At 36.1% G+C, this 24,878-nt stretch overlaps 1 protein-coding gene and 4 pseudogenes across 1 annotated transcript; 1 reads left to right on the forward strand and 4 right to left on the reverse strand.

The window, feature by feature from the left end:
- Window positions 1–233: 233 nt before the first annotated feature.
- Window positions 234–7,924, reverse strand: LOC130962315 (ubiquitin carboxyl-terminal hydrolase 14-like; annotated as a pseudogene).
- A 603-nt stretch (window positions 7,925–8,527) lies between these two features.
- Window positions 8,528–13,304, reverse strand: LOC130963332 (tRNA (guanine(37)-N1)-methyltransferase 1-like; annotated as a pseudogene).
- Window positions 13,305–14,002: 698 nt separating this feature from the next.
- Window positions 14,003–18,616, reverse strand: LOC130963333 (tRNA (guanine(37)-N1)-methyltransferase 1-like; annotated as a pseudogene).
- A 909-nt stretch (window positions 18,617–19,525) lies between these two features.
- LOC130963334 (tRNA (guanine(37)-N1)-methyltransferase 1-like) lies at window positions 19,526–23,624 on the reverse strand (annotated as a pseudogene).
- Window positions 23,625–23,708: 84 nt separating this feature from the next.
- On the forward strand, window positions 23,709–24,542 carry LOC130963335 (uncharacterized). Its single transcript, XM_057889463.1, has one exon. It carries the CDS (start codon window positions 23,709–23,711, stop codon window positions 24,540–24,542), a length of 834 nt encoding a protein of 277 aa, XP_057745446.1.
- Window positions 24,543–24,878: the final 336 nt, after the last annotated feature.

Genomic DNA, 24,878 nt, shown 5'->3' on the forward strand with positions numbered 1-24,878 from the left:
CAGTCTACAACTTTTTCCGTCTACGCATCTACTAAACTGTTTCAAAGCTTTGACTCCCCCTCATTTTTTCTCATGTATCTCTCAAATGTTTTATTTTAATTTTATTCTAATGTTTCAATTATACTTTGAAAGTTAACACTCTTGACAGAGATATTGAGTATTGACGTTGCAATTATATGCTACCATATCACTAACATAATAACAACTCTCAGCTGACACATCAACGTAAAATTGCCACATCACTCGTATTCACCGAAAGCTGAGTCCTAAGATATGTTCTCTGAAATTTAAATATATTTCGTGGTCCCATCTTTAAATATCTTAGATGCAGTGTGGTCTATCTTTATCCTAAAAGCATTCTCTTAAAATTCACCATGAATATACCAAACCAAACACACATTAATTCCTTAAACTTCCATTCAACTTCTACACTAAGAAGTACTTGCCGGGATATAATGTGAAACACAATCTAGCCGTTAAGAGAAACATTCTCATGCATAAACTCATCAAATAACGCTTTGCTATTCAATTTCTAAACAGTTCATTTCTATAAATATCTGAGATAGGTATGAACGTTCGGTCTAGTTCTCACAGAATGGAAGCACAACTTGCAGACCCAAAAAATAATGGTACAGCCAAAGATGAGTGTTTACCATGCCACCAAGAAAGGTATGTAGTGCAGGTAGCTGGTTTGTGCCATTCTATCCTCTTTACAGATGAAATGTTCATCATCACAATGTTCAAACATGTGATCAAAAAAACAGTATCTAATTCAACCATCAATCCTCTCGAAAAAATATAGATAGCCCATGTCCTTGGGACCGAAACCGCAACCTTGGTGTCATTGAAAATAACCCATCTACCTTCTTTCAAAATGTGAGCTACATAGTGACCACAATGTGTCGAGGTTCCCATGTGGCTAACAATTCCTATAAGTCGATATTCTGCGAAAAGCCAAAGGTACCCAAAAATTGATTAAAGCCAACATGAACACTTAAATGAAAAATAATGGAATATGAGCAGAGAAATAGGATGAAGTATCACACCATAGGGCAATGACAATTACAGCATATACCAAAAGAAAGTAATTGAAAAAGGTAATAACTTACTTCCTCCTCCATCTGACAAGCCAACATCATTTGAAGCAGAGGTTGTGTTTGATGCACTAGCATCCATACTAGAAACTGATGCATTGGGATTGCTGAATATCCACTCTGTTGCCTTCTCAATGTCTTGACCCTACAAGGCAGGTGTTACCAGTTCAAAGACTGTCTGGACGAACTCACCCAACAAAATCCAACAACGGGGAGAGGAAAACATCATAGAATAATTACCGATGCCTTCAATGCCTTTCAAGCAACATGATCTTCAAATCCAAAAGAAATGAGTATGTCCACTTTTGATTGATCAACGTTGTCAGAGCTGTTCCCTTTTAAAATAGGACTGTCAATATCTAATTAATAGAAAAAAATTACCATTATCCCCTGAATAATAGGTTTACAACAAAAAGCAACCACAGGATCAGTTAAAAGTAATTGATTCGCATGACAAAGGAAAGCAAAATAGAAACCTGGATCATCCATGTGAGATAGTAACCAATTCATTGCCTCCTCTACTCCAGCATTTGAGGTGTTAATAGCTGCCTTCTGACAATGAAGCTGGTTAAAACCCATGGAAACCAGCTGTGCCACAATGTCTTCATTGGCGGAAGGCTGGTTTGAATCCTCGTCAATGGGTTCTGTGCAACATGATGCAGATGTGGTTAGTTAACTTAAATACCATCTTCGAAAACCAAGTAACCAACACGGAATTCTAATAGAGAACATATTACACAATACAAGCAACTCATTCAAAAATGAAAACTTGACATGGTAAACAACCCATTGATGCAACAGAGAACATATTACACAATACAAGCAACTCATTCAAAAATGAAAACTTGACATGGTAAACAACCCATTGATGCAACAGAATGGATAAATAAGCATATATAGAATACATATCCAGACTGATTAATTCCCAACATAGTTTAGTTGACACAAGCATGTTTCTCTGAAATCAAATATCTATTATCTACTTAAAAAGTCACGTACCCGCATCTGGTAACAGTTCTTCCCCTGGGTGATTACCTTTGCTACGCATATGATTAATATCTATGATATCAAGAACATCTATGTACACATCTGAAAGAAAACAAGTTATTAGTAATATGAAATTCTTTGAAAAATAATACTAAGCAAAGTGCATTAATGACATCTTGATAGAAGAATTACCAAGCTTTTTGGGCACCCATCCCTCCTCCATAACGAATTACCTCATATGTAACACAAGGTAATCAGGGAATGATGTGAAAACAGCTGTCCTGCAGATCAAGAGTTTCAGAAGCAAAATTACTTCCAATGTACTATTAATAATAACACCACCACTACTTAGGACAGAAACAAAATATACCAAACAATGCATATTTTTATCTGCTCAGCACAAATGAGGATAACAGATTAAATTTCTCATGAAGCCAAGGAGCCATGAAATACCATATGTAACTTCTATCCTATATGAACCAACACGCATGTCATTGTAATATAAGCTAAATTTTATTGAATGCTCACTTCAATGCTGTTGTCTTTGCTTTTAAGGCAGTGCTGTAAAAATCATGTATCTCCTCTGGAGCTGAGAAGTTTCTAAGGCAAGCTTCTAAAGGAACTCTTGGACGTACAATCTCATCGGCCGACCTATTGGAAAAAATATCATTAGAAAAACCTATATAAGCAAATCTAGGAAATAGCAAGATTCCTGAGAATCTGGACTTACACATCCTTCCCTTCAGAAAGCTTCTCTGCTTTCAATTTGCGAAATAATTCCATTTCTTCTGCAATTCTCAAAGAAACAAAAGCACTAGATGTTAGATCTAAATAATTCCCATTTAAGTCCAGGCTTATGATTTGAAAAACCACCTTTATTAGTTGCTTCGTGCAATGGGATATTAAGAGATAGAATGTAGTCTTGTCTTTTATTATATGCAACTTTTCCAGATGAACACAAGATTCGATCTTCAATACCAAACTTGAAACACTTTGCAGGATCTAGTTCAGCTTTCCCAGCATTAGATATTTCAACTTGATCGAGAAAATGAAGGAAAAATTCTAAAGCATCCTAACAATATGTTGGAAACAAACTGTAAGAAGATAGCATAATAAATGTCCCTAAATGGAACAAATTTAGTATATCGAAAATAGAAGGAACAAATTATTTTCAAACAGAAATCCTTAAGTTGTCGGTTTTAGCGCTAGTAATAGGCCAAAATTAATTATTAGACGTAAAATTCATCATAACAATTGTAAGTAAAACATATCTACTTCCCATCTTCTAGTGCCTTGTGATGTGAGGAAGATACATTCTAAGGTTCATCTACTAAAATTAGATTTCAATGCAAGTTCATAAATAACTATGAACATCTCCAGCAACATAATAACACACTTTTTATACTATTGATTCATGTTAAGGGAATAAAAATACCTGTTGCCGCATAGATGAAAATTCAGGATGACTGGCAGCAATCACAGGCTTGAACATACGTGGAGGTATCCCTTCCTGTTTCTAATGTTTGAGTATATTGCAGAGGGGAAACCAGAGAAAATGGGAAAGAAAAAACTAATCAAAATTAAAAACAATTAAGATGAAACAAATAAAAAATTCTGATGAATGCGCATTAAAAAAGAAGAGAGGGGGGGATCCATTGACAAAAACTAGTACTGAATATAATCCTAGAAAAATACACTTCCCGCAGAGAAACTGATCAATTAAAAATGTTAACTATTCATGATGACAAAATCTGACTAGAAATCTTAGCCATCAAAGAGATTGAGAGATTACTGGAGTCTTAGCTGTGGCATCAATGCTTGAATTGTCATCATTCTGGAGGAAAGAAGGTGATATTAAGAACAATAACATATCTGAACATATCTTCAACAGAAATGTATTGATGGTTACGCACCTCATAGACTGGCAAAATAGAATATTTGCCAGATAGTAGACCATGGGCCAGTTTTGTCCTGGAGTAAGACAAGAACCATTATTAGACTTTTCTTTTGAAGATTTATGTATGGGAAGATAAATCTGTTTTGAAGAAGCTATTCATTATTTATAACCTTTTGCTTTATTAAGAGGAGAGAATGTCATGTATAATTAATACCCAAATCAATGTTTACCATCCGAGAAGTATAATAGTAGATTATAAACAAAAGATCCACAGATGCAGTGCCGAAGTTGTTCCAAGAATTAAGACACAAAGCACATGCTGATTTAGAAAAGAGATTGCAACAGATTTCTAATCAATTACAACAATCTAGTTACTTACAGTTGCATATTCAAGTCCACGGTTGGATCAGCAGGAGCCGTCTCAAATGCCTTTTTCAGACTTTGGTTTATATAGTACCTGCCACACAATCATACCAGATATAAGATATTGAAGCAACTGCGAAATTGCAAATATGGTTCAAACAATTTAAAGAAGGCAAAAATATACAAGACACGAACAGACCTTGAACAGAATGATCTTGTTGTGAACACAACTTGCATAGTTGCTGCCAAGTAACAACTGAAAGAAATAAAAATGAGTACAGTAGAAAGCAGATAAAGTAGACCACTGTAGCAACCAGGAGTCAAACAGGCCTACTCTACCAGTTGCCAAGATTGACCAATCCCGTGTATCCAGGTCCAAAAATTGGTTCCTTTTCCTCTCCACTTTCTTGGATCCGATTCCAATCGAAATTGGTATTGTGATCAAGTTCTCTTTCGGCGGTCGTCATTTCAGTCTGAATATAATAAATTGGCAATTAGATAACATGTAACATTCAAACTCTTATGTGACATCATGTCCAATGCATAAACATCCAACAATACTCACATTAACCTAATGCTTAGAAGGGGAAGAAGCTTGACAAGCAATCAGCATATATTTGCACAATGAAACATTTTCTTTATAAAGATGGTCAAAGGGCACAGTCATAAGATCGGGTGAAAAAATGCCACAGAACTCAAGTACCATCAGGAATATATCAAGTTATCAACACAAGAGAAAGAATTAACCTTTTGTAGTGATGAGAAGTCAATGCCAAAAAAGGCCAGATGCTGTGCTAGATGTGGGTCTAAGACGCTGTTGTCCTCTGGATATGAGTAAACGTCTGAGCTGCCAAAATACATTATCCATAATTAGCACCGAATGTGAAAACAAAAAAAATTTAAAGAAAAAAAAACCTACTAGCCTCTCCTTCACATTACTTATTTAAAACCAACATTACAGCGAAACAATGAAGTTTGTCAACATAATGATCATGTGGGCAATGGTAACCCTTCATGATTGCAAAGTGAATCAGGCAATACAAGTAAATCATTGAAACTATTAGGACTATAAGAATGTCAAAGCACAATATGCTGTAGGGCATCACCTGCTGCTTCCAAATCAGCAGTGATAGTCCCGAGCTTTACAGCAAGAGGGTAGCCTGTCTCATTGTAATGCTCAACAGCATGGTTGTTTCCACCACTTCCATCCCAATTTCGCCTCCCACAAAGAATCATCCCATCAGTCAGATTTAGCCAAAGATTATCCGTCTTGTCACACTTGGCACATTTCCAACCAGACGGAGGAATGACAACACCATTGTCAAGTTGCTGTAAATTCATTGCATAGGTACTAACTGTTTTCTTATCAGCAGTCCAAGCTGCAACCTGCTCCTTCCGTTCAGCACCCTCAGCTAGTAGTATAGCATCTGCAGCCAACCTTACCTGGAGTATTTTTAACGAAATAAGAAAAATAAAAAAGAAATACACCACCATAACAAAAGACAGAAAGAACCATAAACAAGTACCTTCTCTGGCAATTCAACAGATGGGAATGGAAGAGATATATAGTTTGGTAAAATGACTATACTATGAGTTTCTTCATATTCGGGTTCATTGTTGTCGAATCCCCCTTCAACCCCTACAAATTAACAAGATATATAAAAGATGATACATCCACAAAAAGAACAGCAAATTTGTCAAACTGGTAGAAAGCCCCCTTATTCATCACAGAAAACAGCAGAAGCAACGGCAGAACACTGAATATCAGAGCAAGCTTAATTTTCATTTCACGAACCTATCGCCAAGCGGGTTGGTTTCTTGGTAGGCCTGTCTTCTGGAACCAGTTTCTTAGTCTTCTTTACATGTAAATAAACAGGGTTACCAGTCTTCTCGAAATTCCAACCCACACAGTCCTTCCCAAAGGCAAGGAAAGTGAACATGTCGATGTACAACCCACCCTCTGACTTCTGAAAAATAGAATTCAAAAAGAAAATAATAATTCAGCACCAATCAACATTCAACAACAACAACGATATCTATATATAACCTATCATTTGAAAACAAAACCCAGCAAAGAACTGATTTTGATTCCATTTCCAGCTAAAATGAGCTAAGACAGTAGGAATCCAAAGAAGAAGAAAAATTGCTCAGTGAAGCTCTGGTATTCAGGGGGGGAAAAGAAAAGAAAAACCCTAATAGTAATTTGATTTGGAATTTACCTTACGGGGGTATCGAAGGAGAGGCAGCATTCATGCTTGAAGATGCGATTGGTGGGTCGGATGCGAACGCGGGAAAGATTTGATCGAAGCAATTGTAAGTAAAACACCTATTTCCCATCATCTAGTGCCTTTGGATGAGAGGAAGATACATTCTAAGGTTCATATATATTAGGGTGTTCATCAGTCGGGTGAAATCGAGTTTGATGTGACCCACACCCGATTCGACTCGAAATATTTAGTGTGCCTATTTGTTAAATCCAAAACCGGCTCTAAATCTGATGAAAACTACACACTTGATGTAATTTTGCATCAATAAACTACTACAAAGACCAACATCGCTTGCTAAGAACTAACGTATCAATAATCATACTCAAGTCTTCTGAAACAGGTAAGAAATAGTGCCAGAACTTTCTTTCCGCAATGCTCAAACCGAAGTAATTAGATTGCAGATACTAATAATAATATGAACAAAATCAGGTATAGAAAGCAGTTACAAAATGCTTGTTTGTCACATAACTCACAGAAACAAAAGAGCCACACACACCACCTTGATAGCCTCAGGCAAGTCTTGGACGCCGCGACCGGCGTACTGTTCATCCAGCAACAGCAACCTCGTGAAGCCCCTTCACTTCTCCCTACCAAACTCCTCCTCAACCAAATTCCTCAAAATACCCCCTCCATTATCGTCCTCTTCAACAACCTCCACAGTAGCAAAACTGTTCTTCCCCGTGCGCCTCTCGACTTTCACCTCCTCGTCCTCCTCCTTATTTTTCTTCCTCTTCGGCGGCCTCGATATCTTCGCCAAGTTCCTGAACTTCACGAAGCTGCGCGTATTGAACGTCCTTGCGAGCTTCTCTCTATACAGAACCGGGCTCAAAACGTCGCCGTCTCCCTCGGCTTGGCCGTAAATTCGTCGCTGCAATGACACGTGTCCTTCTTCTCCTCCTCCTGATTCCCCGGAGGTAACCAGCGAAGCGAGGTCAGGATTGAGGTCATCACCGGGGACGCGAGTGATGTTGCGAACACGAGGCCAGTTGAGGAGGTGGCCGCGGAGGCGAGTCTCTAAGGCGGAGTAGTGGGCGGAGGGGACGCGGAGGGCGGAGAGGTGGAAGATGCGAGTGAAGGCATCTTCACAGACGTTGAGAAGGGCGTTGTTTTGGGGGCGTTGAAGCATTGGAGTGGTTCCTTTGTGGAGGGAAGGTCCGTATAAGATTGGATTGGAATTGGTGGCTGAGAAACGGGTGAAGGATATGGAAATGGGAATCAGGGAGAGGGAGTGTTTGGGATTTGTAAGAGGAAGGAAAAGTAGCTTAGTTGGAGTGGGGAAGTGAGTCCTTAGGAATATGCTCCCTGCTATTTTCATTCAGAATCAACTAACTGCGTCTGTCTGATGTGTAAGGCTGTAACTGTAAGCTATAAATCACAGGTATGTTTGAATAACACATCCCAAAAAAAAGATTAAAAAATAAATGGCTAATTTTATTGGAACAGTAATTTACATTTGCATAAATTATTTGAAAAATACTTTTGATTATTAGAATTTTTCGTGATTCAGCTTAAAAAAGAAAGAGGATAATTATTAATAAAGAAAAAGGTACTTTTGCCCGTCTTTTATTAATTTTATTTTTATTAGAAACATATAAAAAGATATATGTCAAAAAAATGATGTTATTTATGAAGAACTGGTAGTATCAGCATTTTGGTCTATCATGAAACCACTCTTGAATAAAATAAATCAACTTCAACTTGAAAAGAACCCACCGGCAGCTCCTACAATTTAATAAATACATGTTATTGGACTTTTATTTCAAACATCCTAAGAAAATAAATAAACAAAGCTATGCTCTTGTATCGATTTTGAAAAATACATGTTACAACATATGTACATTATTCGCTCTAGGCATGGGTAACTAATGTAATGCAACAAAACTTTTGCCATGCAATGTGGTTAAATATCAGTAAAATATTTAAGTATCAATTGCAGTATTAGCAAATGCTACACTTCTAGGAAGAACGAATGATGCACACAACATCCATTTTTTGGGCGCCACAAGTCGTACATGTCGCATTTCTACGTTGACTGCGAGCTCTAGCAGCGCGATTCTTATTCTCTGCACCACAAGAGGCTTCTTCGTTAACATGCTTTTATGTTTGTCGCAAAGTATATGTATGACTAAATAAACAAAAAGAAGCATAGGAAAAAGAAGAAACAGGTCACACGCATTCGAGAAGGTCACAATGGTAAAATTCCTAGTCATTTGGTGTTGAGTCTGATCCTATGACTGCACAGAAATATATACAGAAAAAAATATCAGCAAGTTACCTCGTGAAAATAAATTCTGGATGTTGCGCTTTGGAAAATCCATAAACATGGATCGTTGACAAGTTGCATTCCGTGTCCTTTGGTCTGTCTTTGTATATTCCTCTAAATGCATCTGTAGTAGAAGAAAAGCATCTAGAAGTTAATCAAGGTGTAAATAGTTAACCAGATTTAAGTTATAACACTTACATACAAAGTAGGGTCGATCAAATTAGATGAGTGACATATATTTGGATAGATTAAAGGAACATGAGATATATAAAAAAAAAAAGTCACAGTGATCCAGTCATGAAAGGCAACCTAGAAATTCTGCAGCTTCATTTGGCAAGTTCATAACCACTTATGTGATTGATAGAGCTTTATAACTGACATAAATAGCCTTAATGAACCTTCTCCCATCCATGTTAAAGACCTAGAACAACAGATTAAGAAAAATATTGTTACTGTACGATAATTCAAGTGTAACTTCTGCCTTGTTTATTAATCAATATGTGAAAGTACACTAATAATGTGTATAGTGCATAGTTTTTAATTATCACTAAGTCACATCATTGTGTAGCACACAAACAATACTTCAAATACTAAAGAGACATTTTGAAAGTTCCTGCTTATGTCCACACTTCTTGCCTGCTATTCCATATATAAATATTTTTAGCACTTCTACATTAACCAAGAAATGGCATCTATATATTTCATGGAGCTGCTTCCTTTCTATCATTTCGTGTGTAAAAGTTCATGAAACATATTCGAGAAGATAACCACTTAACAAGCAAGCATACATCAATCTTCCTTTCAAGTTTGTTTAGAACACTATTTCTTTCCAGATACTCCACTACAAATGGGTTTAAGTCATTAACGAAAACATGCTTAACTATCTTTGCTCCAGATATGGCCAAGGGACCAATTCTAGAAAAAAACATCACTTGTCAATATGATTTTATAACGTTATTATTATTAAGTAGTCATGAATTTTATCCAAAAAAAACCCCTATCATTAAGTCAACATACAGAGAATGCTCTAACAAGTCACCAACTAAAGATAAAAAGAGAAGTTATTGCATGGAAAAGGAAAAGAAAAAGGAAAGTCTTTGAAGCAACAGCAACACATTTGCTGTCTGTTTTATGCAGGTCCACTAATTGTTGCTTAGTTTTTATTTTCCTTGAGACTTTCAATATCATAAGAACTTTAAAGTAATTTTACTGTTTCCATTTTCCAGGAAATCATAAATTCAAGCAAATGTCATTTAAACAATAAATCATTTTTAAAAAATTAATTGATCTCTTAAATATTAGAAGCTGCTAGACTATACATTATCCAGCTACCAACAACGGGCTGTCTAGCCATCCAAGACTTCTACACTCACTCACAAAATAAACCAGTTCTTCACATGCTTAAATCTATCTAATCCAGCATGTAGCACTAAAATAACCTGAGCCCATAAGTTGTGAAAAGGTTAAATCTCACAAACAAAATTCAATTCCAAGCATTTATCACTTATCTCATTCTCACAACCATACTGTTTAGCAAATCTGCACCAAGACCCAAGTAGCACTATCTCATTGTGTCACTGTTAAGCACTTTTGATAGTCAAACATTTGTTACAAATAATCAAATTTCATATTGATAGCTGACATTAGATTATGCTGAACAGCCAAATTTGTTCAAACCATAGGATCAAATGACACAGAAACTGAAGTACGCTAGTATATAATCTAAAGAAATAGATACATACAGACAATATCTTTTCGTGTAAAACCACTCAAAAGCCTTTGTCTTTCAGTTGCAAGCCTAGAACTCCAATATCTGTATAGTAAAAAAGAAGCAAATTCCAGGTGTTTACTATGTTAGGAGATAGAGAGCTATTACATTGACATGAATTGAACAATTATTAAAGCAAGTCTTCCAAAATATTCTGAACTGCTCAGTGATGGAAATAGAGCATACACTGTTGCTAAGTCAACCTGAAAGCATATTCCGTTCTCAACAAATGTGGTAACTAGAGAGCGGTTTCCTACTAGAATCTCAAGCTGCAAGGTCCTGTATTCATTATGAATGGAATCAATCTTGTTCACGACTGTTTGTATCTTTGGCACAACCTGAATATGATAGTATGTGTTAACATGATTAAGAAATTTTATGATGTTCTAGGTTACACATTGAACTTGATTGGCAAAGATATTTCTATACAAAGAACCTTTTCTATGAGTGTTTTGTATGGTAAATGTTCCGATCTCAAATTCAGGTGTGCAATGTGACTAACGGTCTCAAAAGCTGAAGGAACAACCATACCATCAAGTAGCAAGACCACCAGGATCTGCAACAATAATACAGGACTGACTGACTGAGAATTTCTTTTCTCACTCACAATTTGAAATTGAATAAAGAAATTCAATAATTTATTTTTTAAAAGAACGTATCTTCTAGAGATAATAATACAAATGTGAAATTAAAAAGTAAATATCTTATGGAATACAAGGCAAAACATATTATTTTATTTTTGAAGCACATGTATCATTTATGTAAACCATGAGGTTGAAAAGAGAATTTCATCTCCCACGAGGCCACGACAAGAGATAGAGAAAAATCTTTACATATGAAAAACTGAACACAGATACACACAGGCTAAAAGAGATTTATATTTACAACAGTGGATAACTGGATATCCTTGGTCTAATTACCTTATTCATCTGCCAATAATTATAAAACAGAGTCAACTTGCACCTAACTAGCTCAAAAGTCAAATTTGCACTCTTTTTGGCATACTCCTTTAATACGGCTTGAAGACATGAAACATAAACCATATCAAAAGTGAATGGGTAAAATCTCAGAAACAAAATGCAATAATAATACACAAAAGGCAGATAGGAATCTACATATGATTATCCCATTTAAAACTACGAATAGCAAGATGCAAAGTTTGACCAATATCAGGTAACGAATATCCAATCATTAATGTAATTTTGCAACTGTTCTGTATTCACTTTCATGCTACCACAGTTAAACTGAACTAGTGTAAATAACATCGACACAAAGGTCCTTCAGGATTGACAGTATAAATTTCCTACATCAGCATTAAGCTAAAATTGCACGAAGGACTAGAAGGCTTGTACAATCTTACAAAGCAGACCAAACACAAAACATCATATGAGATTAACATACATGCTTTCAGATGCCTAGTACCATAGCATCACAACGCTATGCCTAAAGCCCTGTTTGTTATGTTGCATTAGCCCCTATAGTGTAAGTATATACTACATAACTCATTTTTATTATATATTGTTTGGTGTGAGGTATGATATATGTGATAGGATTAAGTTACTCAGCTAACCTATTTGGCTGGTATCAATTTACAACAAGCAATGCATACCAAAGCTTAGCATCAATAAACTACTACAAAGTCCAACATCGCTTGGTAAGAACTAACGTATCAACAAACATATTCAAGTCTTCTGAAACGGGTTAGAAATAGTGCCAGAGCTTTCTTTCCGCAATGCTTAAACCGAATTAGTTAGATTGCAGTTATAAATAATAATATGAACAAAATCTGATATAGAAAGCAGTTGCAAAATGCTTGTTTGTCACAGAACTCACAGAAACAAAAGATCCAGACACACACCACCTTGATAGCCTCAGCAAAGTCTTGGATGCCGTGACCGGCGTACCTTTCATCCAGCAACAGCAACCTCGTGGAGCCCCTCCACTTTTCCCTCCCAAACTCCTCCTCAACCAAATTTCCAAAAATACCCCCTCCATTATCATCCTCTTCAACAACCTCCACTGTAGCAAAATTGTTCTTCCCCGTGCGCCTCTCGACTTTCACCTCCTCCTCCTCCTCCTCCTTCTTCTTCTTCCTCCTCTTCGGCAGCCTCGATATCTTCGCCAGGTTCCTGAACTTCACGAAGCGGGGCGTATTGAACGTCCTTGCGAGCTTCTCTCTGAACAGAACTGGGCTCAAAACGTCGCTGTCTTCCTCGGCTTCGCCATAAACCCGTCGCTGCAACGACACGTGTCCTTCTTCTCCTCCTCCTGATTCTCCGGAGGTAACTAGCGAAGCAAGGTCGGGATCGAGGCCATCACCGGCGACACGGGCAATGTTGCCAACACAAGGCCAGTTGAGGAGGTGGCCGCGGAGGCGAGTTTTTTAGGCGGAGCAGTGGGCGGAGAGGTGGAAGACGCGAGTGAAGGCTTCTTCACGGAGGGTGAGAAGGGCGTTGTTTTGGGGGCATTGAAGCGTTGGAGAGGTACCTTTGTGGAGGGAAAGACTGTATAAGATTGGATTGGAGTTGGTGACTGAAAAGCGGGTGAAGGATATGGAAATGGGAATAAGGGAGAGGGAGTGTTTGGGATTTGTAAGAGGGAGGAAGAGTAGCTTAGTTAGAGTGGGGAAGTGAGTCCTTAGGAATATGCTCCATGCTGTCTTCATTCAGAATCAACTAACTGCGTCTGTGTTTCTGTTACTAAATTGCAAAGACATTTTACTCTCTTGTAGTTATGTTATTTTGGCCCCATGACTGGGTCCTTGAGATCATGTTTTCTGTCTGATGTGTAACGCTGTAACTGTAAGCCATAAATCACAGGTATGTTTGAATAACACATCCCGAAAGAAAAAAAGATTAAAAAATAAATGGTCAACTTTGTTGGAACAGTATTTTACATTTGAGAATATTTGAAAAATACTCTTGATTATTGGGATTTCTCGTGATTCAGATTAGATATAGGGAAAAGGATAATTATTAATAAAGGAAAAGGTACTTTTGTCTGTCTTTTATTAATTTTATTTTCATTAGAAACATATAAAAAGATGTATGCCAAAAATATGATGTTATTTATGAGTAACTAGCAGTATCAGTATTTGGGTCGATCATTGAACCACTATTGAATAAGATAAATCAACTTCAACTCGAAAAGAACCCACCGGCAGCTTTTACAATTCAATAAATGCACGTTATTGGACTTTTATTTCAAACAACCTAAGAAAATAAATAAACAAAGCTATGCTCTGATATCGATTTTGAAAAATACATGTTACAACATATGTACACTATTCGCTCTAGGCATGGGTAACTAATATAATGCAACAAAACTTTCTCCATGCAATGTGGCTAAATAACTGTAAAATATTTAAATATCAATTGCAGTATAAGCAAATGCTACACTTATAGGGAGAACGAATGATGCACACAATATCCATTATTCGGGCGCCACAAGTCGTACATGTCGCATTTTTACATTGACTGCAACTTCTAGCATGGCGATTCTTATTCTCTGCACCACAAGGGCTTCTTCGTTAACATGCTTTTATGTTCGTTGCAAGGTATATGTATGACTAAATAAACAAAATGAAGCATGGGGAAAAGAAGAAACAGGTCACACTCATTCGAGAGTGACACAATGGTAAAATTTCCAGTCATTGGGTATTGAATCTGATCCAATGACTGCACAGAAATATATATATAGATAAAATATCAGCAACTTATATCGTGAAAATCAAATTTCGAATATTACGCTTTTGAGAATCCATAAACATGGATCGTTGGAAAGTTGCATTCCGTGTCCTTCGGTCTGTCTTTGTATATTCTTCTAAATGCATATGCAGTAGAAGAAAAGCATCTAGAAGTTACTTAAGGTGTAAACAGTTAACCAGATTTAAGTTATAACACTTACATACAAAGTAAAGTCAATCAAATTAGATGAGTGATATATATTTGGATAGATTAAAGGAATATGAGATATAAAAAACAAAGAAAGTCACAGTAATCCAGTCATGAAAGGCAACCTAGAAATTCTGCAGCTTCATTTGCTAGTTCATAATCACTTGCGTGATTGATTGAGCTTTATAACTGACATACATAGCCTTACTGAACCTTCTCCCATTCATGTTAAAGACCTAGAACAATATATTAAGAAAAATATTGTTACTGTATGCTGATTCAAGTGCAACTTCTGCCTTGTTTATTAACCAACATGTGAAAGTACCCTAATAATGTGTATAGTGCATAGTTTTTAATCACCACTCATTTACATCATTGTGTAGCACACAAAAAATACTTCAAATACTAAAGAGACACTTTGAAAGTTCCTGCTTATGTCCGCGCTTCTTACCTGCTAGTCCATATATAAATATTTCCAGCACTTCTACATTAACCAAGAAATGGCATCTATATATTCCATGGAGCTGATTCCTTTTTATCATTTAGTGTGTAAAATTTCATGAAACATGTTCGAGAAGGTAACCACTTAACAAGCAAGCATACCTCAATCTTCCTTTCAAGTTTGTTTAGAATACTATTTCTTTCCAGATACTCCACTGCAAATGGGTTTAAGTCATTAGCGAAAACATGCTTAACTATCTTTGCTGCAGATATGGCCAAGGGACCAACTCCAAGAAAAACATCACCTGTCAATATGATTTTATAACGTTATTATTATTATTAAGAAGTCATGAATTTTATCCAAAAAAAAAAAACCCTATCATTAAGTCAACATACAAAGTATTCTCTAACAAGTCACTAACTAAAGATAAAAAGAGAAGTTATTGCATGGAAAAGGAAAAGGAAAAGGAAAGTCTTTGAAGCAACAGCAACACTTTTGTGCTGTCTGTTTTATGCAAGTCCACTAATTGTTGCTTAGTTTTTATTTTCCTTGAGACTTTCAATGTCATAAGGTCTTCAAAGTAATTTTACTTTTTCCATTTTCCAGGAAATCATAAATTCAAGCAAATGTCATTTAAACAATAAATCATTTTTCAAAGATTAATTGATCTCTTAAATATTAGAAGCTGCTAGACTACACACTAGCCAGCTACTATCAACGGGCTGTCTAGCCATCCAAGACCTCTACATCCACTCACAAAATAAATCAGTTCTTCACGTGCTTAAGTCTATGTAATCCAGTATGTAGCACTAAAATAACCTGAGCCCATAAGTTGTGAAAAGGTTAAATCTCACAGACAAAATTCAATTCCAAGCATTTCTCACTGACCTCATTCTCACAGCCATACTATTTAGCAAATCTGCACCAAGACCCAAGTAGCACTATCCCATTGTGTCACCGTTAAGCACTTTTGATATTCAAACATTTGTTACAAAAAATAAAATTTCATCATTGGTAGCTGACATCAGATTATGCTTAACAGCCAAATTTGTTCAAAACATAGCATTAAATGACACAAAAACTGAAATTTAATATAAGTACGCTGGTATATAATCTAAAGAAATAGATACATACAAACAATATCTTTCCGTGTAAAACCACTCAAAAGCCTTTGTCTTTTAGTTGCAAGCCTAGAACTCCAATATCTGCATAGTAAAAAAGAAGCAAATTCCAAGTGTTTACTATGTTAAGAGATAGAGAGCTATTACATTGACATGAATTGAACAATTATTAAAGCAAGTTTTCCAAAATATTCTGAATTGCTCAGTGATGGAAATAGAGCATACACTGTTGCTAAGTCAACCTGAAAGCGTATTCTGTTCTCAACAACTGTGGTAACTACTAAGTGGTTTCCTGCTAGAACCTCAAGCTGTATGGTCCTGTATTCATTATAAATGGAATCAATCTTGTTCACGACTGTTTGTATCTTTGGCTTATTTTTATCCGGCATATCCTGAATATAATAGTATGTTTTAACATGATTAAGAAATTTTATGATGTTCTAGGTTACATATTTAACTAGATTGGCAAAGATATTTCTATACAAAGAACCTTTGCTATGAGTGTTTTGTATGGTAAATGTTCCTCTCTCAAATTCAGGTGTGCAATGTGACCAACGTCTCAAAAGCTGAAGGACCAACAACACCATCAGGTAGCAAGACTTCCAAGATCTGCAACAATAATACAGGACTGACTGACTGAGAATTTCTTTTTTCACTCACAATTTGAAGTTGAATAAAGAAATTCAATAATTTCTTTTTTAAAAGAACATATCTTCCAGAGATCATAATACAAATTTGAAATTAAAAAGTAAACATCTTATGGAACACATGGCAAAACATATTATTTTATTTTTGAAGCACATGTATCATTTATGTAAACCATGATGGTGAAAAGAGAATTTCAACTCCCATGACAAGAGATAGAGAAAAATCTTTACATATGAAAAACTGAACACAGATACACACAGGCTAAAAGAGATTTATATTGAAAACAATGGATAACTGGATATCCTTGGTCTAATTACCTCATTCATCTGCCAATAATCATAAAACAGAGTCAACTTACACCTAACTAGCTCGAAAGTCAAATTTACACTCTTTTCGGCTTACTCCTTTAATACGGCCTGAAGATCGGAAACATAAACCATATCAAAAATAAATGGGTAAAATGTCAGAAAAAAAATGTAATAATAATACACAAAAGACAGATAGGAATCTACATATGATTATCCTATTTAAAACTACGAATAGCAAGATGCAAAGTTTGTCCAATATTAGGTAACAAATATCCAAACATAAATGTAATTTTGCAACTGTTCTGTATTCACTTTAATGCTACCACAGTTAAACTGGACTAGTGTAAATAACATCTACACTAAGGTCCTTCAGGATTAACAGTATAAATTCTCCACAACAGCATTAAGCTAAAATTGCACGAAGGACTGGATGGCTTATACAATCTTACAAAGCATACTAAACACAAAACATCATATGAGATTAACATGCATGCTTTCAGATGCCTAGTACCATAGCATCACAATGCTATGCCTAAAGCCTTGTTTGTTATGTTGTATTAGCCCCCATAGTGTAAGTATATACTACATAACTCATTTTTATTATATATTGTTTGGTGTGAGGTGTGATATATGTGATAATATTAAGTTACTCGGCTAAGCTATTCGGCTGGTATCAATTTACAACAAGCAATGCAGACCAAAACTTAGCATCAATAAACTACTACAAAGACCAACATCACTTGGTAAAAACTAACGTATCAACCATCATATTCAAGTCTTCTGAAACGAATAAGAAATAGTGTCAGAGCTTTCTTTCTATAATGCTCAAACCGAATTAGTTAGATTTTGGATACTAATAATAATATAAACAAAATCAGATATAGATAGCAGTTGCAAAATGCTTGTTTGTCATAGAACTCACAGAAACAAAAGAGCCACACACACACCACCTTGATAGCCTCAGGCAAGTCTTGGACGCCGCAACCGGCGTATCGTTCATCTAGCAACAACAACCTCGTGGAGCCCCTCCACTTCTCCCTCCCAAACTCCTCCTCAACCAAATTCCTCGAAATACCCCCTCCATTATCGTCCTCTTCAACAACCTCCACCGTAGCAAAACCGTTCTTCCCCATGTGCCTCTCAACTTTCAACTCCTCCTCCTCCTCCTTCTTCTTCTTCTTCTTCCTCTTCGGCGGTCTCGATATCTTCGCCAGGTTCCTGAACTTCACAAAGTCGCGCGCATTGAACATCCTTGCGAGCTTCTCTCTGTACAGAACCGGGCTCAAAACGTCACCGTCTCCCTCGGCTTGGCCGTAAATCCGACGCTGCAACGACACGTGTCCTTCTTCTCCTCCTGTTGATTCTTCGGAGGTAACTAGTGAAGCGAGGTTGGGACCGAGGTCATCACCGGGGATACGAGCGATGTTGCAAACACGAGGCCAGTTGAGGAGGTGGCCATGGATGCAAGTCTCTAAGGCGGCGCAGTGGGTGGAGGGGACGCGGAGGTCAGAGAGGTGGAAGACGCGAGTGAAGGAATCTTCATGGAGGGTGAGAAAGGCGTCGTTATGGGGGCGTTAAAGCGTTGGAGCGGTTTCTTTGTGGAGGGAAGGTCCGTATAAGATTGGATTGGAATTGGTGGCTGAGAAGCAGGTGAAGGATATGGAAATGGGAAACAGGGAGAGGGAGTGTTTGGGATTTGTAAGAGGAAGGAAGAGTAGCTTAGTTGGAGTGGGGAAGTGAGTCCTTAGGATTATGCTCCATGCTGTTTTCATTTAGAATCAACTAACTGCGTCTGTGTTTCTTTTACTAAGTTGCAAAGACATTTTACTCTCTTGTAATTATGTTATTTTGGCGCCTTGGCTGGGTCCTTGAGATCTTGTTTTCTATCTGATCTGTAAGGCTGTAACTGTAAGCCATAAATCACAGGTATGTTTGAATAACACATCCCGAAAGAAAAAAGGATTAAAAAATAAATGGCCAACTTTGTTGGAACAGTATTTTACATTTGAATAGAATATTCGAAAAATACTCTTGATTATTGGGATTTCTTGTGATTCATCTTAGATAAATGGAAGAGGATAATTATTAATAAAGGAAAAGGTACTTTTGCCCGTCTTTTATTAATTTTATTTTCATTAGAAATATATAAAAAGATGTATGCCAAAAAAAATGATGTTATTTATAAGGAACTGACAGTATCAACATTTGGGTCGATCATTGAACCATAATTGAATAAGATAAATCAGCTTCAACTCGAAAAGAACCCATCGGCAGCTCTTACAATTCAATAAATACATGTTATTGGATTTTTATTTCAAACATCCTAAGAAAATAAATAAACAAAGCTATGCTCTGGTATCGATTTTGAAAAATACATGTTACAACATATGTACATTATTCGCTCTGGGCATGGGTAACTAATGCAATGCAACAAAACTTTCTCCATGCAATATGGCTAAATAAGAGTAAAATATTTAAGTATCAATTGTGGTATTAGCAAATGCTACACTTCTAGGGAGAACGAATGATGCACACAACACCCATTTTTCGGGCGCCACAAGTCGTACATGTCGCATTTCTACGTTGACAGCGACCTCTAACAGTCGATTCTTATTCTCTGCACCACAACGGCTTCTTCGTTAACATGATTTTATGTTTGTTACAAGATATATGTATGACTAAATAAACAAAAGGAAGCAGAAGGAAAATAAGAAACAGGTCACACTCATTCGATAGTGACACAATGGTAAAATTTCCAGTCATTTGGTGTTGAGTCTGATCCAATGACTGCACAGAAATATATATAGATAAAATATCAACAACTTACCTCGTGAAAATCAAATTTCGGATCTTGCGCTTTGGAGAATCCATATACATGGATCGTTGGCAAGTTGCATTCCTGTCCTACGATTTGTCTTTGTATATTCCTCTAAATGCATCCACAGTAGATGAAAAGCATCTATAAGTTACTCAAGGTGTAAACAGTTAACCAGATTAAAGTTATAACACTTACATACAAAGTAGGATAGATCAAATTAGATGAGTGACATATATTTGGATAGATTAAAGGAACATGAGATATAAAAAAAAGTCAGAGTAATCCAGTCATGAAAGGCAACCTAGAAATTCTGTAGCTTCATTTGGCAAGTTCATAACCACATGCGTGATTGATTGAGCTTTATAACTGGCATACATAGCCTTAACGAACCTTCTCCCATCCATGTTAAAGACCTAGAACAACAGATTAAGAAAAATATTGTTATTGTATGCTGATTCAAGTGCAACTTCTGCCTTGTTTATTAATCAACATGTGAAAGTATACTAATAATGGGTATAGTGCATAGTTTTTAATCATCATTCAGTCACATCATTGCGTAGCACACAAACAATACTTCAAATACTAAAGAGACACTTTGAAAGTTCCTGCTTATGTCCGCGCTTCTTACCTGCTAATCCATATATAAATATTTTCAGCACTTCTACATTAACCAAGAAATGGCATCTATATATTCCAAGGAGCTGCTTCCTTTTTATCATTTCGTGTGTAAAAGTTCATGAAACATATTCAAGAAGATAACCACTTAACAAGCAAGCATACCTCAATCTTCCTTTCAAGTTTGTTTAGAACATTATTTCTTTCCAAATACTCCACTACAAATGGGTTTAAATCATTAGCGAAAACATGCTTAACTATCTTTGCTGCAGATATAGCCAAGGGACCAACTCCAGAAAAAACATCACCTGTCAATATGATTTTATAACATTATTATTATTATTATTATTATTATTATTATTATTATTATTATTATTATTATTATTATTATTAAGTAGTCATGAATTTTATCCAAAAAAAAAACCCTATCATTAAGTCAACATACAGAGAATGCTCTAACAAGTCACCAACTAAAGATAAAAAGAGAAGTTATTGCATGGAAAAGGAAAAGGAAAAGGAAAGTCTTTGAAGCAACAGCAACACTTTTGTGCTGTCTGTTTTATACAGGTCCACTAATTGTTGCTTAGTTTTTATTTTCCTTGAGACTTTCAATGTCATAAGAACTTCAAAGTAATTTTACTGTTTCCATTTTCCAGGAAATCATAAAATCAAGAAAATGTCATTTAAACAATAAATCATTTTTAAAAGATTAATTGATCTGTTAAATATTAGAAGCTACACACTATCCAGCTACTAACAACGGGCTGTCTAGCCATCCAAGACTTCTACACCCACTCACAAAATAAACCAGTTCATCACGTGCTTAAATCTTTGTAATCCAGCATGTAGCACTAAAATAACATGAGCCCATAAGTTGTGAAAAGCTTAAATGTGACAGACAAAATTCAATTCCAAGCATTTCTCACTGACCTTATTCTCACAGTCATACTGTTAAGCAATTCTGCACCAAGACCCAAGTAGCACTATCTCATTGTGTCACCGTAAAGCACTTTTGATATTCAAACATTTGTTACAAACAATCAAATTTCATCATTGGTAGCTGACATCAGATTACGCTGAACAGCCAAATTTGTTCAAAACATAGGATCAAATGACACAGAAACTGAAATTTAATATAAGTAGGCTAGTATATAATCTAAAGAAATAGATACATAAAGACAACATCTTTTCGTGTAAAACCACTCAAAAGTCTTTGTCTTTCAGTTGCAAGCCTAGAACTCCAAAATCTGCATAGTAAAAAAAGAAGCAAATTCCAAGTGTTTACTATGTTAAAAGATAGAGAGCTATTACATTGACATGAATTGAACAATTATTAAAGCAAGTCTTCCAAAATATTCTGAACTGGTCAGTGATGGAAATAGAGCATACACTGTTGCTAAGTCAACCTGAAAGCATATTCCGTTCTCAACAACTGTGGTAACTAGAGAGTGGTTTCCTGCAAGAACCTCAAGCTGTATGGTCCTATATTCATTATGAATGGAATCAATCTTGTTCACGACTGTTTGTCTCTTTGGCTTATTTTTATCAGGCACAACCTGAATATGATAGTATGTGTTAACATGATTAAGAAATTTTATGATGTTCTAGGTTACACATTGAACTTGATTGGCAAAGATATTTCTATATAAAGAACCTTTTCTATGAGTGTTTTATATGGTAAATGTTCCGATCTCAAATTCAGGTGTGCAATGTGACCAACGGTCTCAAAATCTGAAGGAACAACCATACCATCAGGTAGCAAGACCTCCAGGATCTGCAACAATAATACACGATTGACTGATTGAGAATTTCTTTTTTCACTCATAATTTGAAGTTGAATACAGAAATTCAATAATTTCTTCTTTAAAAGAACTTATCTTCTAGAGATCATAATACAAATTTGAAATTAAAAAGTAAACAATTTATGGAACACAGGGCAAAACATATTATTTTATTTTTGAAGCACATGTATCATTTTTGTAAACCATGAGGGTGAAAAGAGAATTTCATCTCCCATGACAAGAGATAGAGAAAAATCTTTACATATGAAAAACTGAACACAGATACACACAGTATAAAAGAGATTTATATTTACAATAGTGGATAACTGGATATCCTTGGTCTAATTACCTCACTCCTCTGCCAATAATCATAAAACAGAGTCAACTTGCTCCTAACTAGCTCAAACGTCAAATTTGCACTCTTTTCGACATACTCCTTTAATACGGCCTGAAGACAGGAAACATAAACCATATCAAAAGTGAACGGGTAAATTGTCAGAAACAAAATGTAATAATAATACACAAAAGACAGATAGGAATCTACATATGATTATCCCATTTAAAACTACGAATAGTAAGATGCAAAGTTTGACCAATATCAGGTAACAAATATCCAAACATTAATGTAATTTTGCAACTGTTCTGTATTCACCTTCTTGCTACCACAGTTAAACTGGACTAGTGTAAATAACATCGACACAAAGGTCCTCCAAAATTAACAGTATAAATTCCCCACATCAGCATTAAGCTAAAATTGCACGAAGGACTAGATGGCTTGTACAATCTTACAAAGCATACCAAACACAAAACATCATATGAGATTAACATGCATGCTTTCAGATGCCTAGTACCATAGCATCACAATGATATACCTAAAGCCCTGTTTGTTATGTTGTATTAGCCCCCATAGTGTAAGTATATACTACATAACTCATTTTTATTATATATTGTTTGGTGTGAGTTGTGATATATGTGATAGGATTAAGTTACTCGGCTAACCTATTCGGCTAGTATCAATTTACAACAAGCAATGCATACCAAAGCATGCATCAATAAACTACTACAAAGACCAACATCACTTGGTAAGAACTAACGTATCAACAATCATATTCAAGTTTTCTGAAAACGGGTAAGAAATAGTGCCAGAACTTTCTTTCTGCAATGCTCAAACCGAATTAGTTAGATTGCAGGTACTAATAATAATATGAACAAAATCAGATATAGAAAGCAGTTGCAAAATGCTTGTTTGTCATAGAACTTACAGAAATAAAAGAGCCACACACACCCCACTTTGATAGCCTCAGGTAAGTCTTGGACACCGCGACCGGCGTACCATTCATCCAGCAACAGCAACCTCATGGACTAACCAGATCTGAATAATTATCTCATGAGATTTATATGGAGGAATAATATGAATGAGAAGATTAGAGAGAGTACACCATAATGGACTTGTTAAAACAACAACGCCCAAGAAAGCTGAACTTGAATGCGCCACTTTTATCAACAAAGCGTTACTGTTTTTCTTCACCGTCAGATAATAATTCACTGTGTGCAGGTGCAGGAGTTCCATTTTCGTGGGAGCAAGCACCGGGAAAGCCAAAGCACAATGACAAGAATGATTACGCCGAAGCCGGCGACACCCCTCGGCCAAGACTACCACCACCGGTCGCTAATGTTAGTAACGACGACGACGACGAGGTTTACTCAGATGCTATGGATGTTTTCTCTCTTTCAGAAGCTCTGGACATTGTTCAAAAGAAATCAGAGAAGGCGCGTTACAATAACAATAGCAACACTAACGAAGGATTGTTGCGATTAAAGATTCAAGAATCTGACGGTTACCAATCGCCGACTTACATGATCAACCGCTTCCTTCCCGATGCGACGGCGTTGGCCGCCTCCTCCGCATTGCATTTTCCGAGCAACTGCGACGAGAAAGGTTGCGAAACGTGCAGTTACCAAGAATGTTGTTTATCACCAGCAAGATCCTCCGCCGTGAGAAACGATAATTATAACGATAATGCTTATTCTTATTCTTATTCTTACTCTCCGAAAAGTTGTTATTGCGGCCTTGAGGTTCTGTTGCCGTGGCGCGTGAAGCATAAGCTTTGTTCCATGAAGAGCCCTGTGTTGTTGCCGCCTCTTAAGAAGAAGAAGGCGGAGGAGCATAATCAGCGCAGTGCCGCCAAGCAGAAGAAGCGTCGGCGTCGTTCTTCGTCATCAACACTTACACACTTGCCTTGTTCTTGTACAAATTCTAAGGAGGATAGTATATGATTGTTATTAGTAGAGTTCTTTCTTAATTTCTTCATTTTTTTTCCCTTTCATTGTTATTAGTATATGTGCACCTGTATATGTATTAGTTCGTTCCAATAATTCTCTGGTTTATTTATAGAACAAGCCATAACACTGATGTTCCATGCATAAGCTTATATATTTTTTTTATTGACTAGTTTTGTCTATGAATTAACTAGTACATACTCATCTTATATAATTTGTAACAACATCATTTGAATCCTTTCATCACGTTTGACTTCACAAGATTATATTGATGAGAGTTAGTTAATTTCTCATTTTATAAATCAATTATGCTACACTAAAATTAATTACTAA

Source organism: Arachis stenosperma, chromosome 2, assembly GCF_014773155.1.
Source record: "Arachis stenosperma cultivar V10309 chromosome 2, arast.V10309.gnm1.PFL2, whole genome shotgun sequence".
Lineage (NCBI taxonomy): Eukaryota > Viridiplantae > Streptophyta > Magnoliopsida > Fabales > Fabaceae > Arachis > Arachis stenosperma.

Bases quoted from the DNA above. Each gene is read 5' to 3' on its own strand.
- LOC130963335 (XM_057889463.1), top strand. From the start codon at position 23,709: ATGGACTTGTTAAAACAACAACGCCCAAGAAAGCTGAACTTGAATGCG.